The 13,611-nt window shown below is 52.3% G+C and overlaps 4 protein-coding genes across 4 annotated transcripts; 1 reads left to right on the top strand and 3 right to left on the bottom strand.

Annotated features, from left to right (window-relative positions):
- Positions 1-1,605: 1,605 nt before the first annotated feature.
- Positions 1,606-2,974, bottom strand: CGCS363_v014566 (uncharacterized protein; the record flags this gene model as incomplete). Its single annotated transcript, XM_036646415.1, has 5 exons — positions 1,606-2,014; positions 2,084-2,487; positions 2,540-2,650; positions 2,705-2,800; positions 2,870-2,974. 5 exons carry the CDS (start codon positions 2,972-2,974, stop codon positions 1,606-1,608), a joined length of 1,125 nt encoding a protein of 374 aa, XP_036488352.1.
- Positions 2,975-6,020: 3,046 nt separating this feature from the next.
- On the bottom strand, positions 6,021-6,977 carry CGCS363_v014565 (putative 4-hydroxy-2-oxoglutarate aldolase; the record flags this gene model as incomplete). The annotated part of the gene is made up of 1 exon (XM_036646414.1): positions 6,021-6,977. One exon carries the CDS (start codon positions 6,975-6,977, stop codon positions 6,021-6,023), a length of 957 nt encoding a protein of 318 aa, XP_036488351.1.
- Positions 6,978-8,148: 1,171 nt separating this feature from the next.
- On the bottom strand, positions 8,149-9,096 carry CGCS363_v014564 (putative formamidase; the record flags this gene model as incomplete). Its single annotated transcript, XM_036646413.1, has 1 exon — positions 8,149-9,096. One exon carries the CDS (start codon positions 9,094-9,096, stop codon positions 8,149-8,151), a length of 948 nt encoding a protein of 315 aa, XP_036488350.1.
- A 1,114-nt stretch (positions 9,097-10,210) lies between these two features.
- On the top strand, positions 10,211-13,351 carry CGCS363_v014563 (Vegetative incompatibility protein HET-E-1; the record flags this gene model as incomplete). The annotated part of the gene is made up of 1 exon (XM_036646412.1): positions 10,211-13,351. The coding sequence occupies one exon, from the start codon at positions 10,211-10,213 to the stop codon at positions 13,349-13,351; it is 3,141 nt and encodes a 1,046-aa protein (XP_036488349.1).
- Between the last annotated feature and the right edge of the window lie 260 nt (positions 13,352-13,611).

Below are 13,611 nucleotides of genomic sequence, written 5' to 3'. Positions count from 1 at the left end.
TCTACCACCGACTGGAACGACCGGTTCATCATCAAGCGACACCAGAAACTCGCACCTTTGAGATGGCCGTGTCCCGAGCAGGCGGTCTCCAGGGAACTTCGAGACGCGGCGCCCGTCAAAGTTCTTCTATTTCGGAAGATTACTCGGCTGCAAACTTTGTCATCCAGAGGTGCAAAGGAAGAGGCGGTTGAAAGCGCGATCCAGGATGCTCTCTCCGTATATCGACACTGGAACATGACATATGGTCCACTGTTCCAGGATTGTGTCCAGTACCATGACTCGCTTCCCTCGACGGTCCAGAGCTGGTATGTGTGTCTGCTAGGCCACTGGCTCTTAGCGGTAATGATTTTGGCCGACACAATCAGCTTGATGGATGAACAAGGCATGAGCATGCCATCCCGCGCGAGACAAAGAGCCGAGACGAACATGGTCAGCAATCTACGAACAACAAGCATCCGAATGGTTTCTGATCTTGCGAGGGCCTCAACACCCCGCGATGACGATCTGGGAAAGCTGCCGGAGTATCACCATGCCGCGAAAGAGGGCGCTTTGCTAACGGAACCTTGGACAATGGTTCTGATGCGGTCTTTCACGATGGCGGGGTTATCTCTACTCGACGAAGCTTCAAACGGAGGACTACAGGATGATATCGCTGTTGAAGACTCGCAGAGACGCTGCGAGGATTGTGTCAAAGCGCTTTGGTACTTGGGGCGCAAGTCAAGCCTGTCTCTCAAAGTAGCCGCAATTCTAGGTGATGGTTTGGAAAAGTCGAAGCTTCGAGGCCCCAGGTCGCGTACAGAATTCGCTGGTGCTGGCGAGCAGAGCACAATTAGCCAGGTAGAAGTGTTCTGAGAGCAATCCGAGGGCGAGATATCCTGATTGATTATTGCGAATATTCCTGCATGTAATAGGCCATCGGGATAATTGAACTTTGGTTACAAGACGGACAGAATTCCCGATTGGCTGATCAAAGCTTCTAATTGTCGTATTGGACCGGAACTTAGCCAATGATATGCAGCGTATGTCTCCTTACGAGCTTGAGAATGCCGTCGTTATCGTTCTTTGTGCTCCTTCCGCCAAAGAGTCGTCAGCCTCTGGGATGACAAGAGTCCGAGATCCCATCTAAGACTCGTCCACGTGTGAACGTCTTTCTTCCTACGGGGAATAAGACAATTTCCGCGGGATAGACACGGAAACTTCCTGTTTCCCTTTGGGGCTAGTCTTGCGTTGGGGTCGCATGGAAGATCTATTTCCGCTGTCGTCAGGTTTTGCCGCATCCGGAAGGGAGGCTGAATCAAATAGGCGAGGGTTCCGGACAAGCTTCACATGCGAGTCTGGTTTCTTTGAGTGGATACTCGGATCCGGTCCTGCCAACGCAATGAAGGGTCTCAGGACCATGTTCGATCAGTTTGAAGCAAGTTTGGAAGTTGAAACCTTGAATTTGATGTCGTGATATCTCCAGACCGCAGACTATTCTGAAATTATAATACGTAAAGATACCCCAATTGTACAAGAAGAAAAGGGTGATGATACAATCATGATACCGTAAAACCCATCTCGAAAAACAATTCATCAAGTCATTATTAAGCCCAATCAAACACCCCTTTACCCAACCTTGGTGACCTCGGTCGTAGTTTTACCCTGCATGTACGCCCCGAATATCCTCGTTTCCGGTACCTCAAACAACTTGTCCGTGTCCGCCGTCGGTGAGGGCTGCGAGTACGAGAAACTCGTGCCCGGGCAATGCGCCAGTTCCAGATCGAGGTCGTCGTCGCGGGGATATTCTTCGGTCGTGACCTCGACCTTAACTTCGTGCGTGACAAAGATTTGCCCGATGCCGCTCCTGAGAACGGGCCAGAAGACGGGGAGAGAGGCGCAGATCGCGGCGACATCGATCTCGAGAATGGCGAGGACCATGGGTACCGGGGCGTACCACGTCGGGTCGAGGGTGGGGTAGGTTCCTGCGCGGGAGCGGACGAGGGAGACGAGGCGCCAGGCCGACAGCATTAGAACACTTTGGAATATAAGTCAGCCTTCAAAGATCGTAGACGATGGGAGAGTTAGAGTTGTGAAAGAGACTTACACGCTGCCGAGAAGGAAGAGACCAAGAACACCCTTGCGCGACCTCTTATTGGCTTCCTTGTTGAAGTAGAGCGGTAGCGGGATGGCGAAGATGATGAAGTCGAGGAGCATGTTGCTCGTCGCGTGGGCCTCGTATGTCTTGATCAGATCCTCCGCCACCTGTGTCCCAAAACCCCAGCGTCCTATCGTCGGCTGGCTCCAGTCCCAGTACCCGCGGACCGGGATGCAGGGGACCCAGGCGAGGAACATGAATGCGATACCCCACATGGACGTGAGCACAATCATGACGATGGTCAGGGTGTAGGACTTGGAACCCTTTTCAAAAGTTCGGAGATATTGGAGGAGGATGGCGATTTTGATGAACGTTGTTGACATTGGAAGGGTTCCATTGCAGATGTAGAAGATCTGGGTTTGTTGTTAAAAATGAGCAAGACGTGGTAATTGCTGGGAGGCCCACCTTGAGGAAGACACTCAAGTCTATTTGGAGTTCGGGGAATTTCAACAAGTGCTCTCCTAAGCCATGGTCAGTTGCGACGCAGGTGCCGATACTGCCTATTGATATTGATATCTGGTGAAGAGGTTAACGGGTGCTGCGTCCCACGTCATGGTTTGTGAAGCTCACCATCACCAATACCACGAAGAAGTCGTCCCATCCTGCTGCCTTGACGATGAAGATGCGAGTAAACAATCTCATCAGCGCGCATAACAAAGTGAAGATCTGTGGAAGGAAGATGTCAGCTACCAGTAATCCCCTAGACATTGAACGCCCACATCAATCGCGACCTACCAAGAACGATATCACGATGCCAAGCATCACACTTCGATTATTAATTGCAGGCTTCGCATCATGAAGATTGTCGGCTTTCCCAATCAACTCGATAAAAGACGTCATATCGTCGATGCCCCGGTCGAGGGGGAAGAAGCGCGACAAGGAGGGAAATGGCTAATACCACTATTGATGCATATCAAATCTCCTCGGGTTCGCTCTTGTTGTTCTTCCAGTCGAAACGTTTAATCGGTATGTATCGATGAGAAGGGGGCGGAGGAAGTCTTGGAATGAAATCCAAGACAAGAAACAACAAAAGAAGGAACACAAGAACAAGTGAACTGCCAGAGACGAGGGTGTGCGAAGGCCCCAGGCCTTATGGCATCCTGGATCATGGCAACATCCGGACATGGCTAAACAGAACGCAGATCAAGACGTGCCAGCAGACTCCCGGGATTAGCCAAATGATGAAAGCGCGGCCGCCCGGAGGCGTTGGGCTTGGTCGTACAAGCGTCCAGCGAAACGTTTCTCGGCTGGCAAGAAATGATCCACGCCAGGATGGCATTAGCCCTCCAAGGCGTTTGTCTCTCTTCGTTGTCTGTCTCTTCTGCCCCCCTGGCTCGCTTCTGGACCTTTGCGCCCCACCAATTTCCCGAATGAGATGGGCAAATTCTCCGGGCTGCAGCAGCGTTTGCATGTATGTCGTACTACAGCGCGTGCAAACAAAACATTGAATTGTTATGAAGTGCCATTGAAGAAACGGGGGAGATTGCTATCAATAGTAATGCCCATTCGGCTATCCCGCAATGAAAGGTCCTTCAATTACGAGGCGGGAACGACATGTCCACCGCTCTGATGAGTCTCCCTCATATGTCTATCTAGAAACTGCCGCATGGCGAACGGGCGTTCTATTCACGCCGCGGACGCACACGCCATACGAGCTTGCACATCCCGCGTAGAACCCAGAGAGCTGGTTCTTATCTATTTTGTGAAGAATTCTTTTGTGAATTTTTATATAACTAAGGATATATAAGAGGTCCCCCTTACTCTAACTACCCCCTATATATCTAACTACCCCTATTAACTACTACTATATTATAGTAATTATATATATATCTTTAAGTTCCTTTAATAAAGCGCTATACTTTAATAATATAAAATATTTAATTTAATTAATATTATATAGTTTATTTATTTTAAAGTTTATTTTAATATACTTAAAATATCTCTATATTTTAGTTTAATAATATATTATTTTATTTAAGTATATTAATAGAAAGTAGTAATATATGTAATATATTATTAAGTTTTATATTAAAAAATTAGGTTATATATATAAAAATCTATATATTTTATTTTAATTCTTTTAAATAATTATAAAAAAACTATTACTACTTTTAAAGTAATAATAAATAGTATTAATATAGTATAATAATAATATTTTAATATTAAAGGAGTAATAAGTTATAGTAATATAAAGAAAAAAATATTTACTCTTTATAATTAAAGTAATTTACGTTCTCTTTATATACTTCTATAAATAGCTATAGAGGTTTCTCTATAAACTATCTTAGTCCTTAATTATTTCTCTATAAGAATTATATAGTAGTTAATAAAGTGCGCCTCTAGGCAGTAAACTGCGAAGAAGAAAACTTAGAAGGGAAGAAAGAAGCTGGTTCTCATCTGCTTGCCCCCTGTCCCCTGTTGCCGGGAAAGCTGCAAGACCCCTGCTCTATTCTGGCCCTGTGTTTAAAAAAGCGTGGCTTGCCCTAAGACTTTGGTCCGTTGCCCAGAGCTGGAATATCCACTCGACGCATGCGGGGATGGGAATGTGGCGGATGGGCAAAATACGCCGTGTTGGGATTAGGGCAGTGAGAGGAAATGCTGTGGTTCTTTGCAAGGCGCCCAGCAGAAGGGTCTTGTCTGTCTCCCTCTTCTCTCTTTCTTCGGGCAAAGCGAGCCCCCCACATTACCGAATGAGACATGTTTTCTTGTTCTTCAGCAGCAGCGGTTAGTAGTGCTGAGCTCGCGTTCTGGAAGCTTGCGGGTTGTGGGGTGCTCGTGAAGCTGCTGATCCGGACGCATTCGGACAGCGAGCAGTTGTCGCAAAGGTCCAATGTTGCGAAATTGTGGCTGATATGGAAGGAGATGCTCAGTTCCAGATGAGCAATCTTGACGCATGCGATGGGCCTGGTGCACCTGTTGGCTGGAGATGGACCTCGAACGTCATTGTTCGACCTCCCATCATCTCTGGGCAAGCTAACTAACGACCAACTCTTTGCCTGCCCTATCGTCCTTTCCAGTCTTTTGCCTTGCCAACCGTTTCAATTGTTTTGCAGCTTTTCTGCCCGCCCGCCCTATTTCTTTGGCCGTACCTCTTTCATATCCCCCTTGCGAGCTTTCCCCTGAACTACACGCAGCCCATTCCGAAATGCGGCGTTGAATGTGGCGCGAGCATTTCTACATAACTGCGGCCCGCGACTCCAGAATGATGGCAGGCCTGCTCGTTCGGTGCGTCTAGCACCCTCGCTTACACGCTGGCGGCAGTGATGGACTGCCTTGAATACCGGTTATCACACCGTGACACCCAAGCTTGACGTCTTTTTAACCCACTTCACACAGGTTCTCGAAACGGACGGTGATAAGACCATGCGGTCGGGTGGCAAGCCACTGTCGTCTGGAACGCAACACCTCGACGCCACGTCATTTCCCTAGGGGGCGCGGTTTGTGGCCTAACTGCGCGATAGTCGCATTTGATGTGAGTTGCGAGTTGCGGCATGTAAACATGCCAGGAGACAGCCCAGGCGCTCGGTAAGTGCTGGGAAAACACGTGGCTTGTCAATCATTTTCAGACGATCTCGATCGTGAGGCACTCGTGTCTTGGCTTTGACATGATTTCTTCATTCATGATTTGATCGCGGTCTCGTCTATTCATGCTCATTCCCTTCCCCTTAAACCCAACTGCCGGCCCAAAAACAACGTGCGCGCGTCTATCGCAATTCCCACGCCGTTTGCCATGCCCCTGATTCCGATGCCATTACAAGCGTCCAAATCAGGAAATCCGCGGAGACTATTCTCGCGGTTCCCGCCCCTCGCCCAATGAGACAGGAGACTACCCTCCATGACCGTTCAAAACAACAACAACAAGCCACCCCGTCTGCTTGCTTTCCATCTAGCTGGACGCACCAAGCTCCTCCTCGAGCTTGTTCAGCTCGCTCATCAGGCTGTGCACGGCCTTCTTCTGGTCCTCGCTGGCGGGGAGGTACGGCCTGCGGGGGTCGAAGAGCTTCTCCTGGCCCGCGAGGCCGGCGCGCGGCGCCGTGAAGACGGAGGCGGCGTACTTGATGGTGGCGATGCCGGCCTTGGTGGCCTGCTCCGCGAGCGCGGCCTTCTGGTGCAGCGCCAGCGCCTCGGCGGTCTTACCCTCGTTGTGCAGCTTGTAGATGTGCGTCGTGACGCGGGGGAAGACGTTGGCGAAGGCGGCGATGCAGCCCGCGCTGCCGACGGTGAGGCCGCCGAGGAGGAAGTCGGACTGGCCGCCGTAGGTGGCGAACTTCTCCGGGGCGAGCTCGGCGGATAGGCGCACGATCTTGGCGACGGCGCCGCAGGTGAGCTTGACGCCGACGATGCTGTCGTACTTCTTGGCGTACTTTGCGATGGTGGCGCTGTCGAGGTCGATGCCGTTGCAGACGATGGGGAAGTTGTAGATGACGATGGGGATGGGCGACTTGGTGGCGACCTCGTCGAAGAAGCGGTCGATGACGGCGGGCGTGGTCTGCTTGCCGAAGTAGGCCGGGGGCAGTACGAGAGCGGAGTTGGCGCCGGCCTCGGCGGCGTCGGAGAGCAGCTCGAGGACCTGCTTGGTGGAGTGCGCGCCGCAGCCGGCCATGATGGGGAAGTCGGGCCCGGTAGCCTTGCGGGCGGTGGCGATGAGCGCCTTGCGCTCTTCACGGGTGAGGAGGAAGGCCTCCGCGTTGGTGCCGAGGATGACGAGGCCGGCCAGGCCCGTCTTGGAGAGGTAGGAGTAGTACTTGGTCTGCGCCTCGAGGTCGAGCTCGTCCGTCTCGGGGTTGAAGAGGGTCACGGCCGGGGCCCAGACACCGTTAGGAGGCACCTTGGAGGGAGACATTCTGGTGGTTTAGGGTGTTGGTTTTTTGATGAGGGGTATCTAGAGGGGCTATGAGATGAGATGCAGTGTTGCTGAGTGACTAACACCTTGAGAGCTGTGAGAATGCCTGAGTATGTTGTGAAAACTGATTGCTACTTGTGATGAGTGAGTGATCAGGAGTCTTTATTATGAACGATTCGGGTTCGATGACCGAGGTTGTGCTCTCCCCAGAGTCGGGATCGTATCCGTTGGATGACAAGAGTCAGATAACAGAGGGGTTACTATCGGATATCCGCACCGGGACCAGATCCGACTCCCCCGCCTTTGAGGCCGGTCTCGGCCGTGCATGGACAGGGGTATATCCGGCCGACGCCCGATGCTTTTTCCACGGATATTATTAACACGGGCGGCCCCCGCCCGTAGCGCACCACTCTCATTCGCAACAGCACACACTGAGACGCTGTCACAATGTCACTTGCATGTCTGAAGAAAGTTTCGGGTTCTGCAGCGCACTTTCCAGCAATCACGTAAGGCGTGTGACCCCGAAATTCCCCCGCTAACGGATTTCTGCAACCAATATAGAACACGCACACCCTAAAAAGTCGACGATAGCTTCAAAAATGAATGTTGGGCCCTGGCCAGGGATCGAACCTGGGACCTCTTCCAAATTAACTGTTGAACGATCAACCCTAAGGAAGAATCATACCGCTAGACCACCAGGGCTGGTGATATCCGCTTGCCGGTGATGGCTCGCTTGGATGGCGGGGTGAGAGTGGTGCCGCCATGAACCGATGGTGGGCTCGATGGGTCTGCTTGATGGGGTTGAGCAAGACCATCACGACGCTTCATAGGGCTCTCCTAAGTGGGCGTTTGGATCTTGTCCGACCGCGTGATGAGCCGTTAGAATCGTCAACCGCCGGCCATTAGTTTGCTTGCGAGGCACGAGCTCCTCCTCCCTGTCTCTCACTCCTCCAATGACTCAAGCAGAACGTTTTTACGCGCATATGACAGGAACAATTCTGAGATTAAGCATGGCATCAGAAACATACTATCCTTCCGGTATCGAACGCTCAGCTGAAATAAGTGCGGCAACAAATAGGAGCAACCTGCTAACAAACATAAGCTCGAACCATACATGACATGAATCAGACCAAAACGGGGTTAGAGCCTCGCGCTCATTTATATCAGATCCTTAGCTCTCGAAAATCGAATACGGAATGCTGGCAGAAACCGCAAAGTTCGGCATATCGACAATTTCGGCGATTTTCAAATCCGCTGCGATGCTGCAGAGCATGTACGCCTCTTCCCTAGTCAAATCTCTCGTTGCAGTAAGGTGCGCGATGAGAGACCTCAACGCCTTCTTACTCGCTTCCAACAGGTCGGAGTCAATCCCTAGCACAGCATAAACCGCCGGATCACTCTCGACCTTGCCATGCACCGAGCCGCGAGTGTCGTAGTGCGGACTCGTGACATACGGCATATCCCTTCGGACGTTGAACCGTAGCGTAGCCTTCATCGGTGTCTCAATCGCCGTCCCGCAAACTTCGCCGTCGCCTTGGGCTGCATGGCCATCCCCACAGCTGAACAGAGCTCCCGGGACCTTGACTGGGAGATACAACTTCGTTCCTTGGGTGATGTGCTTGCAATCGATGTTCCCGCCGGTGTCTAGCGGCGGGATGGTCGAGAACTCGCCGTCTTCCGCTGGCGCGATACCCGCGACGCCCAGGAACGGTCGGAGTGGGATCTTGATGCCCGGCTTGAAGGTGATGAAGTTGTCGGAGTTCGACCAGTGGTAGTGCTTCAGCATGAGCGTGTCCGGGAAGTCCGCGGCCAACAGACCAAAGTTGGGCATGATGCCCGTGAAGCCCCAGCCCGCTGTCTCGAGTGAGACGACCTCGACCTCGAGTACATCTCCCGGGTTTGCGCCTTCAATGTATACCGGTCCGAAGATTGGGTCAAACGTCGAGATTGGAATTTGTGAGAGATCTGAGGCTTTTGAGGTGGCTGTCACTTGGGCGCCGGACGAGTCAAGAAGATCGAAAGACACGACCTCGCCGGGGGACACAGTCAAGGCCGGCGGTGTTGCGTTGGACCATTTCAGGCGGGAGGTCGAGGGACCGATATGGTGTTTTCGCGTCATCTTTTCTCGCAGAACTTTGAGGGGAAATGAGAGACAGGTGAGAAAGAGCTCAGAAAAGGCGCGATTTTGAATGACTCTGACCAGTTTGAGACGCTGGCAATGAGACCGTGTCGCGGGCGCAGAAGCCCGAATATGTCGCTTATCGCCCCCAGCGATGCGGGGTCGCGGTCGTGACGTATCGTCGATCCAGGACAGGCCCCTGGGTACGTTGCGTCAAAAGTGCCGGTTTGCCGTATTTTTGCCAGTAGGAACAACGGCTTAGATAAAGATAAGAGCGAATTGCTCCTTATGGGCAGTTGAGCAATGAGGTTGTTCCATTTAGCTCAAACCTTTGCCGTCCAAGTCCCTGCACAGCGATATTCTCCGCATTGGATCGAGCGAACACCGAGCTTATTCCCGTCAGTGTGGTTATGCTTTTGATCTGCCTTCTGTTCGGACAACTCATGCAGGATTGAAGTTTGTGGTCGCATTGATCTTAGATTGGCTTCAATCCTTATAAGATCGTAGTAAATCGATGTTTTGCAGGTTCGTTGCCATGAGACGAGTAAGCCCCGAACTGTGGCTTTTTCAGCTTGCCATAATGTGACTTGGGGGTTTTCATTTGTTGGAGATAGCGGATGCATTTTTGAAAGCCTGTAAGATGCGTGCCCCATTCAACCACAACATGACTGCACCTGTGCACCAATTCCATTTTTATAATAACCTACTTACTTACTAAGATGCACCGAAGGATTCTGGGTGAACATGTCGGCCAGGCCAATCAACCAGGTTCTCGCCCGGCGGAACGGCGCGCAGGCTGAGCACAGGAACAGCTGAAAAGACTGCCCGAATCAACATGGTTCTAATTTCGGCTCCCTGTAAGAGCCCACTTAGTTGGATGAGGTCGCTCTGCAGGACAGAATGCGACGTTCGTCTTTGGAAGCCTGGAGCCTTGTCTCACTCAATCGCTTGCTTACTTCTCACAGTCTGTCAAGAGTTCATCTTGACACGAACATCAACGCCTTCATCAATCGCTCACTTGATCAATTTCGTAAGTTTGGATCGCCTGCTTGAAGATTATCTTACTGACCATCCTCAATCCAAGGGTCCATGACCGATCCGATACCTGGCAGCAATGTGGCTCATTGACACTAACACCCTCCGTCTCGTTGGGGTCCAAGGGGATCCACAGGAGGACTACGCGATTCTTTCCCACACCTGGGGCGCGGACGAAGTCACCTTCTCCGCCTATCAAGCCTTGAACGCGGCGACTCAGAATGGATCATTTCCTGCGCTCGAAGATATCGGTGGCCAAATCGGCGTCACAATCACAGCCGGCTATCGCAAGATCAAAAATTCGGCAGACTTGGCCAGGAAGCAGAAACTGAAGTACATATGGGTCGACACCTGCTGCATCGACAAAACAAGCAGCGCCGAACTGTCGGAGTCCATCAACTCCATGTACCGGTGGTACCAGAAGGCCAAAGTCTGCTACGCCTTTCTCGAAGACGTCAAACCAGTGAGCCTCAGCGACCCTTTCGGCAAGAACTCGAGCTTCAGGAAGAGCCGTTGGTTTACGCGTGGTTGGACCTTACAAGAGCTGATTGCTCCTGCGACCGTCCAATTTTACGCCCAGGACTGGTCCTTCATCAACGCGAAGCAAGCCGGAGACGATGCGTTTCGTGGGCTCTTGACCCAAATCACGGGCATCAACGAGTCGCTGCTTGCCGGGAAGACGTTGCTCTCGGATGTGAGTGTGGCGAACAGGATGCAATGGGCGGCTCTCAGACAAACAACAAGAATTGAGGACATGGCGTATTGCCTTCTTGGTCTGTTCAACGTCAATATGCCGCTGCTCTACGGCGAGGGCATGCGAGCCTTCACCCGCCTCCAAGAAGAGATTCTGAAAGAAACAGACGACCAGTCAGTCTTCCTTTGGGGCATTCCACCGGACGAGACGTTAGAGGGCGATGCCCTCTACGGACTGCTGGCACCGTCACCTCATGCGTTCTGTCAGCTGGACCTCGATCGGGTCCGCCCTCTCCCGCCATCTGAGGTACAAGAGAGCACGCCGGCGACCGTGACCAGCCAAGGACTTCGAACAAGTCTGCTCCTCTTTCCTGTTGAACCCGAGTCGGACGACTACTACGCGATGCTTGATTGTGTCGCCTCGAAAGCTGACGGGGTAGCTGTTGACTGGAATCCCGGGATTATGGTCAGGAGATTATGGGGCGATCAATTCGCTCGAATCACATCTCTCAAAGGCTCCGTCGTATTGTTCCCCGAAGACAGCTTCGACGAAAAGAAGGGGAAATTCGAAAACGTCTACGTCAGACAGAATCCTTTTTACGCCCTGCCTGAGGTGACGATCAGGTCACGAAGCCGGCGCGGCGACAATCTGACGCCAGGATATCTGGGTTTCAAGGTGTCCGAGGCATACCCGCCAGATCGATGGGACTCAAGCCTGTCAGTCATCAGACCCAAAGAACCACAATCGGGACGCCCATTCGTTGTCCTCCGATTCGCTGCAGATGACCGGAGTCCAATTCCCACGGTTGACGTTGCCATCGGACTTCGTCGCATCCAAAAACGGTGGGAACTCTGCTACGAGAAGCATCCATCTGGCGGCGACCAACTCCAAAGGATATATCAGAATCTTGTAAGAAAGGACATCACCACAGACCCGGCGGCATCAAGCTCTCGCGGACTCGGATTTGTCAACATCGCCGTCAAAGCGACGCAACGCAGAGGTCGGCGCTTCATCCAGCTAGAACTCTCCGGCGCGGTGCAACTCGACTCCAAATCCATCCAAAACGCCACCGTCTCAAGAGAGATAAGACGCACCCTCTCGGACGAGATATCGGAAATCACCCGAACATGCTGCGTCCCGCAGAAGGTCGCATACATCCTGCCAAAAGAGGCCCGGATGGTTGAGGCCGTCAGGACCAAGTCGCCGGACATGAAGCCCTCGCCGGGGTACTACGGTTTGGGCAACATGATCAACGACGTCGAGGTCGACGAGAACAAGCCGTACGCCAACATGATCCGCGCCGTGCGTGCAAAGCGCGAGATGAAGATCAAGTCTCTGGTTTCCAAAGACCGCAGTCTCCTCGAGTGCGAAACCGAGGAGTTTGACCGCTTTAGACCGATACACTGGGCAGCAGGCATTGGCTCACAATCTGTGATGAAGACGCTGATCAAGCTTGGCGTCGACCAGACCAGTCTGACTGGAAGCGGGCTGATGGCGATTCACGTGGCTGTTTTGAATGGCCATTTCAACCTGGTGGCCTATCTGTTGGAGGAAGAAGCATGCCTCCAGCCGCGAACGACGCCGGATTGCCTACACAGATTCTTGACCGATAGGCAAGAATCTGTGATGCATGTTCTCGTTTCGCCCGTCTCCGTCGGACTTCACATGCAGCGGATACAGAAGATCATCGAAAACATAAAGGAGGAGATGGGAGGAACACATGCTTTCGCCCACAGAAATTGGCTGGGTGAAACCCCTCTCCATCTGGCTGCCGCAACAGGGGAAGAGTTCCCTCTCAAGTACCTGATGGACGTCGCAGGACACCCTGACGCCCACCAAAGAGTAGACAGATTCGGGCGCTCAGTCCTGTTCCACGCAGCATGCGGCGGCAACCGGAATGTCATCAAGTACCTCGCTGAGCGTGGCGCATCAGTCAACCTCAGCGACGATCTCGGCCGAAGCCCCCTCCACGCCGCTGTCACGGTCAATAACCACGACTCCGTCAGTGCTCTCCTCAACTACCACGCAAACCCAACAAGCATAACCCACAAGTTTGGACTCACGCCATTGCACTTCGCCTGCCTGTATGGACATTCCGGGGTGATTCGCCGGCTATCGGGCTCAACTATGGACCACTGGTCAGCCGGCGGTCTGGCCTTCCAGCCTCTCCACCTGGCTGTCGCTAACGGGCACGAGAGCTGCGTCAGTCATCTGCTGGACGCCGGGTGCCAGACTGATAGCTATTGTAACAGCTATCTGAAGCTCGTGCGGTCGAAGAATGGCGTTCAGTGGGAGGGGAAGCTGGTCATGTTGGAGACTCCGCTGAAGCCGGCCGATCTCGCATTCAAACTCGGCTTTAAGAATCTTGTTTCTATGTTGAAGGGCAAAGTGGTCAAAACCAACGGGGTGAACGGAGACGGGACAAGGCATACAACTTCATCGGTCGAAGTCAACGGAACGGGAAAGTCGAATGTGACCACCGGCCCGCTGTGGGGTCTGCTCGGACTTGAAATGCTCGACGACTAGGCATACTTGAGAGTCTGGCCAGATCACATCCGGAGAAGGGAGACGAAAGAAAATAATAAGACTGTATAATTCTTAGATAGGGTATGTCATCGCGTATATTTAGCATTTAATGTTTGAATTTGAAGCCTTTGTAGCGAGAAAAGCCAACTGAAAGATCACTGAAAAATGGTTGCTTTCATCATTTCATGGTTCCGCCTCAGCTGAGAGACAGTCTGCGTGTGAGCGGTCAGGTTTTGGAATTTAAATAAGACGAACATCAC

This window comes from Colletotrichum siamense, assembly GCF_013390195.1.
Source record: "Colletotrichum siamense strain Cg363 chromosome Unknown KSG_Cg363_contig10, whole genome shotgun sequence".
NCBI classification, from domain to species: Eukaryota; Fungi; Ascomycota; class Sordariomycetes; order Glomerellales; family Glomerellaceae; genus Colletotrichum; species Colletotrichum siamense.
This window is presented reverse-complemented; position numbering and strand designations above follow the sequence as displayed.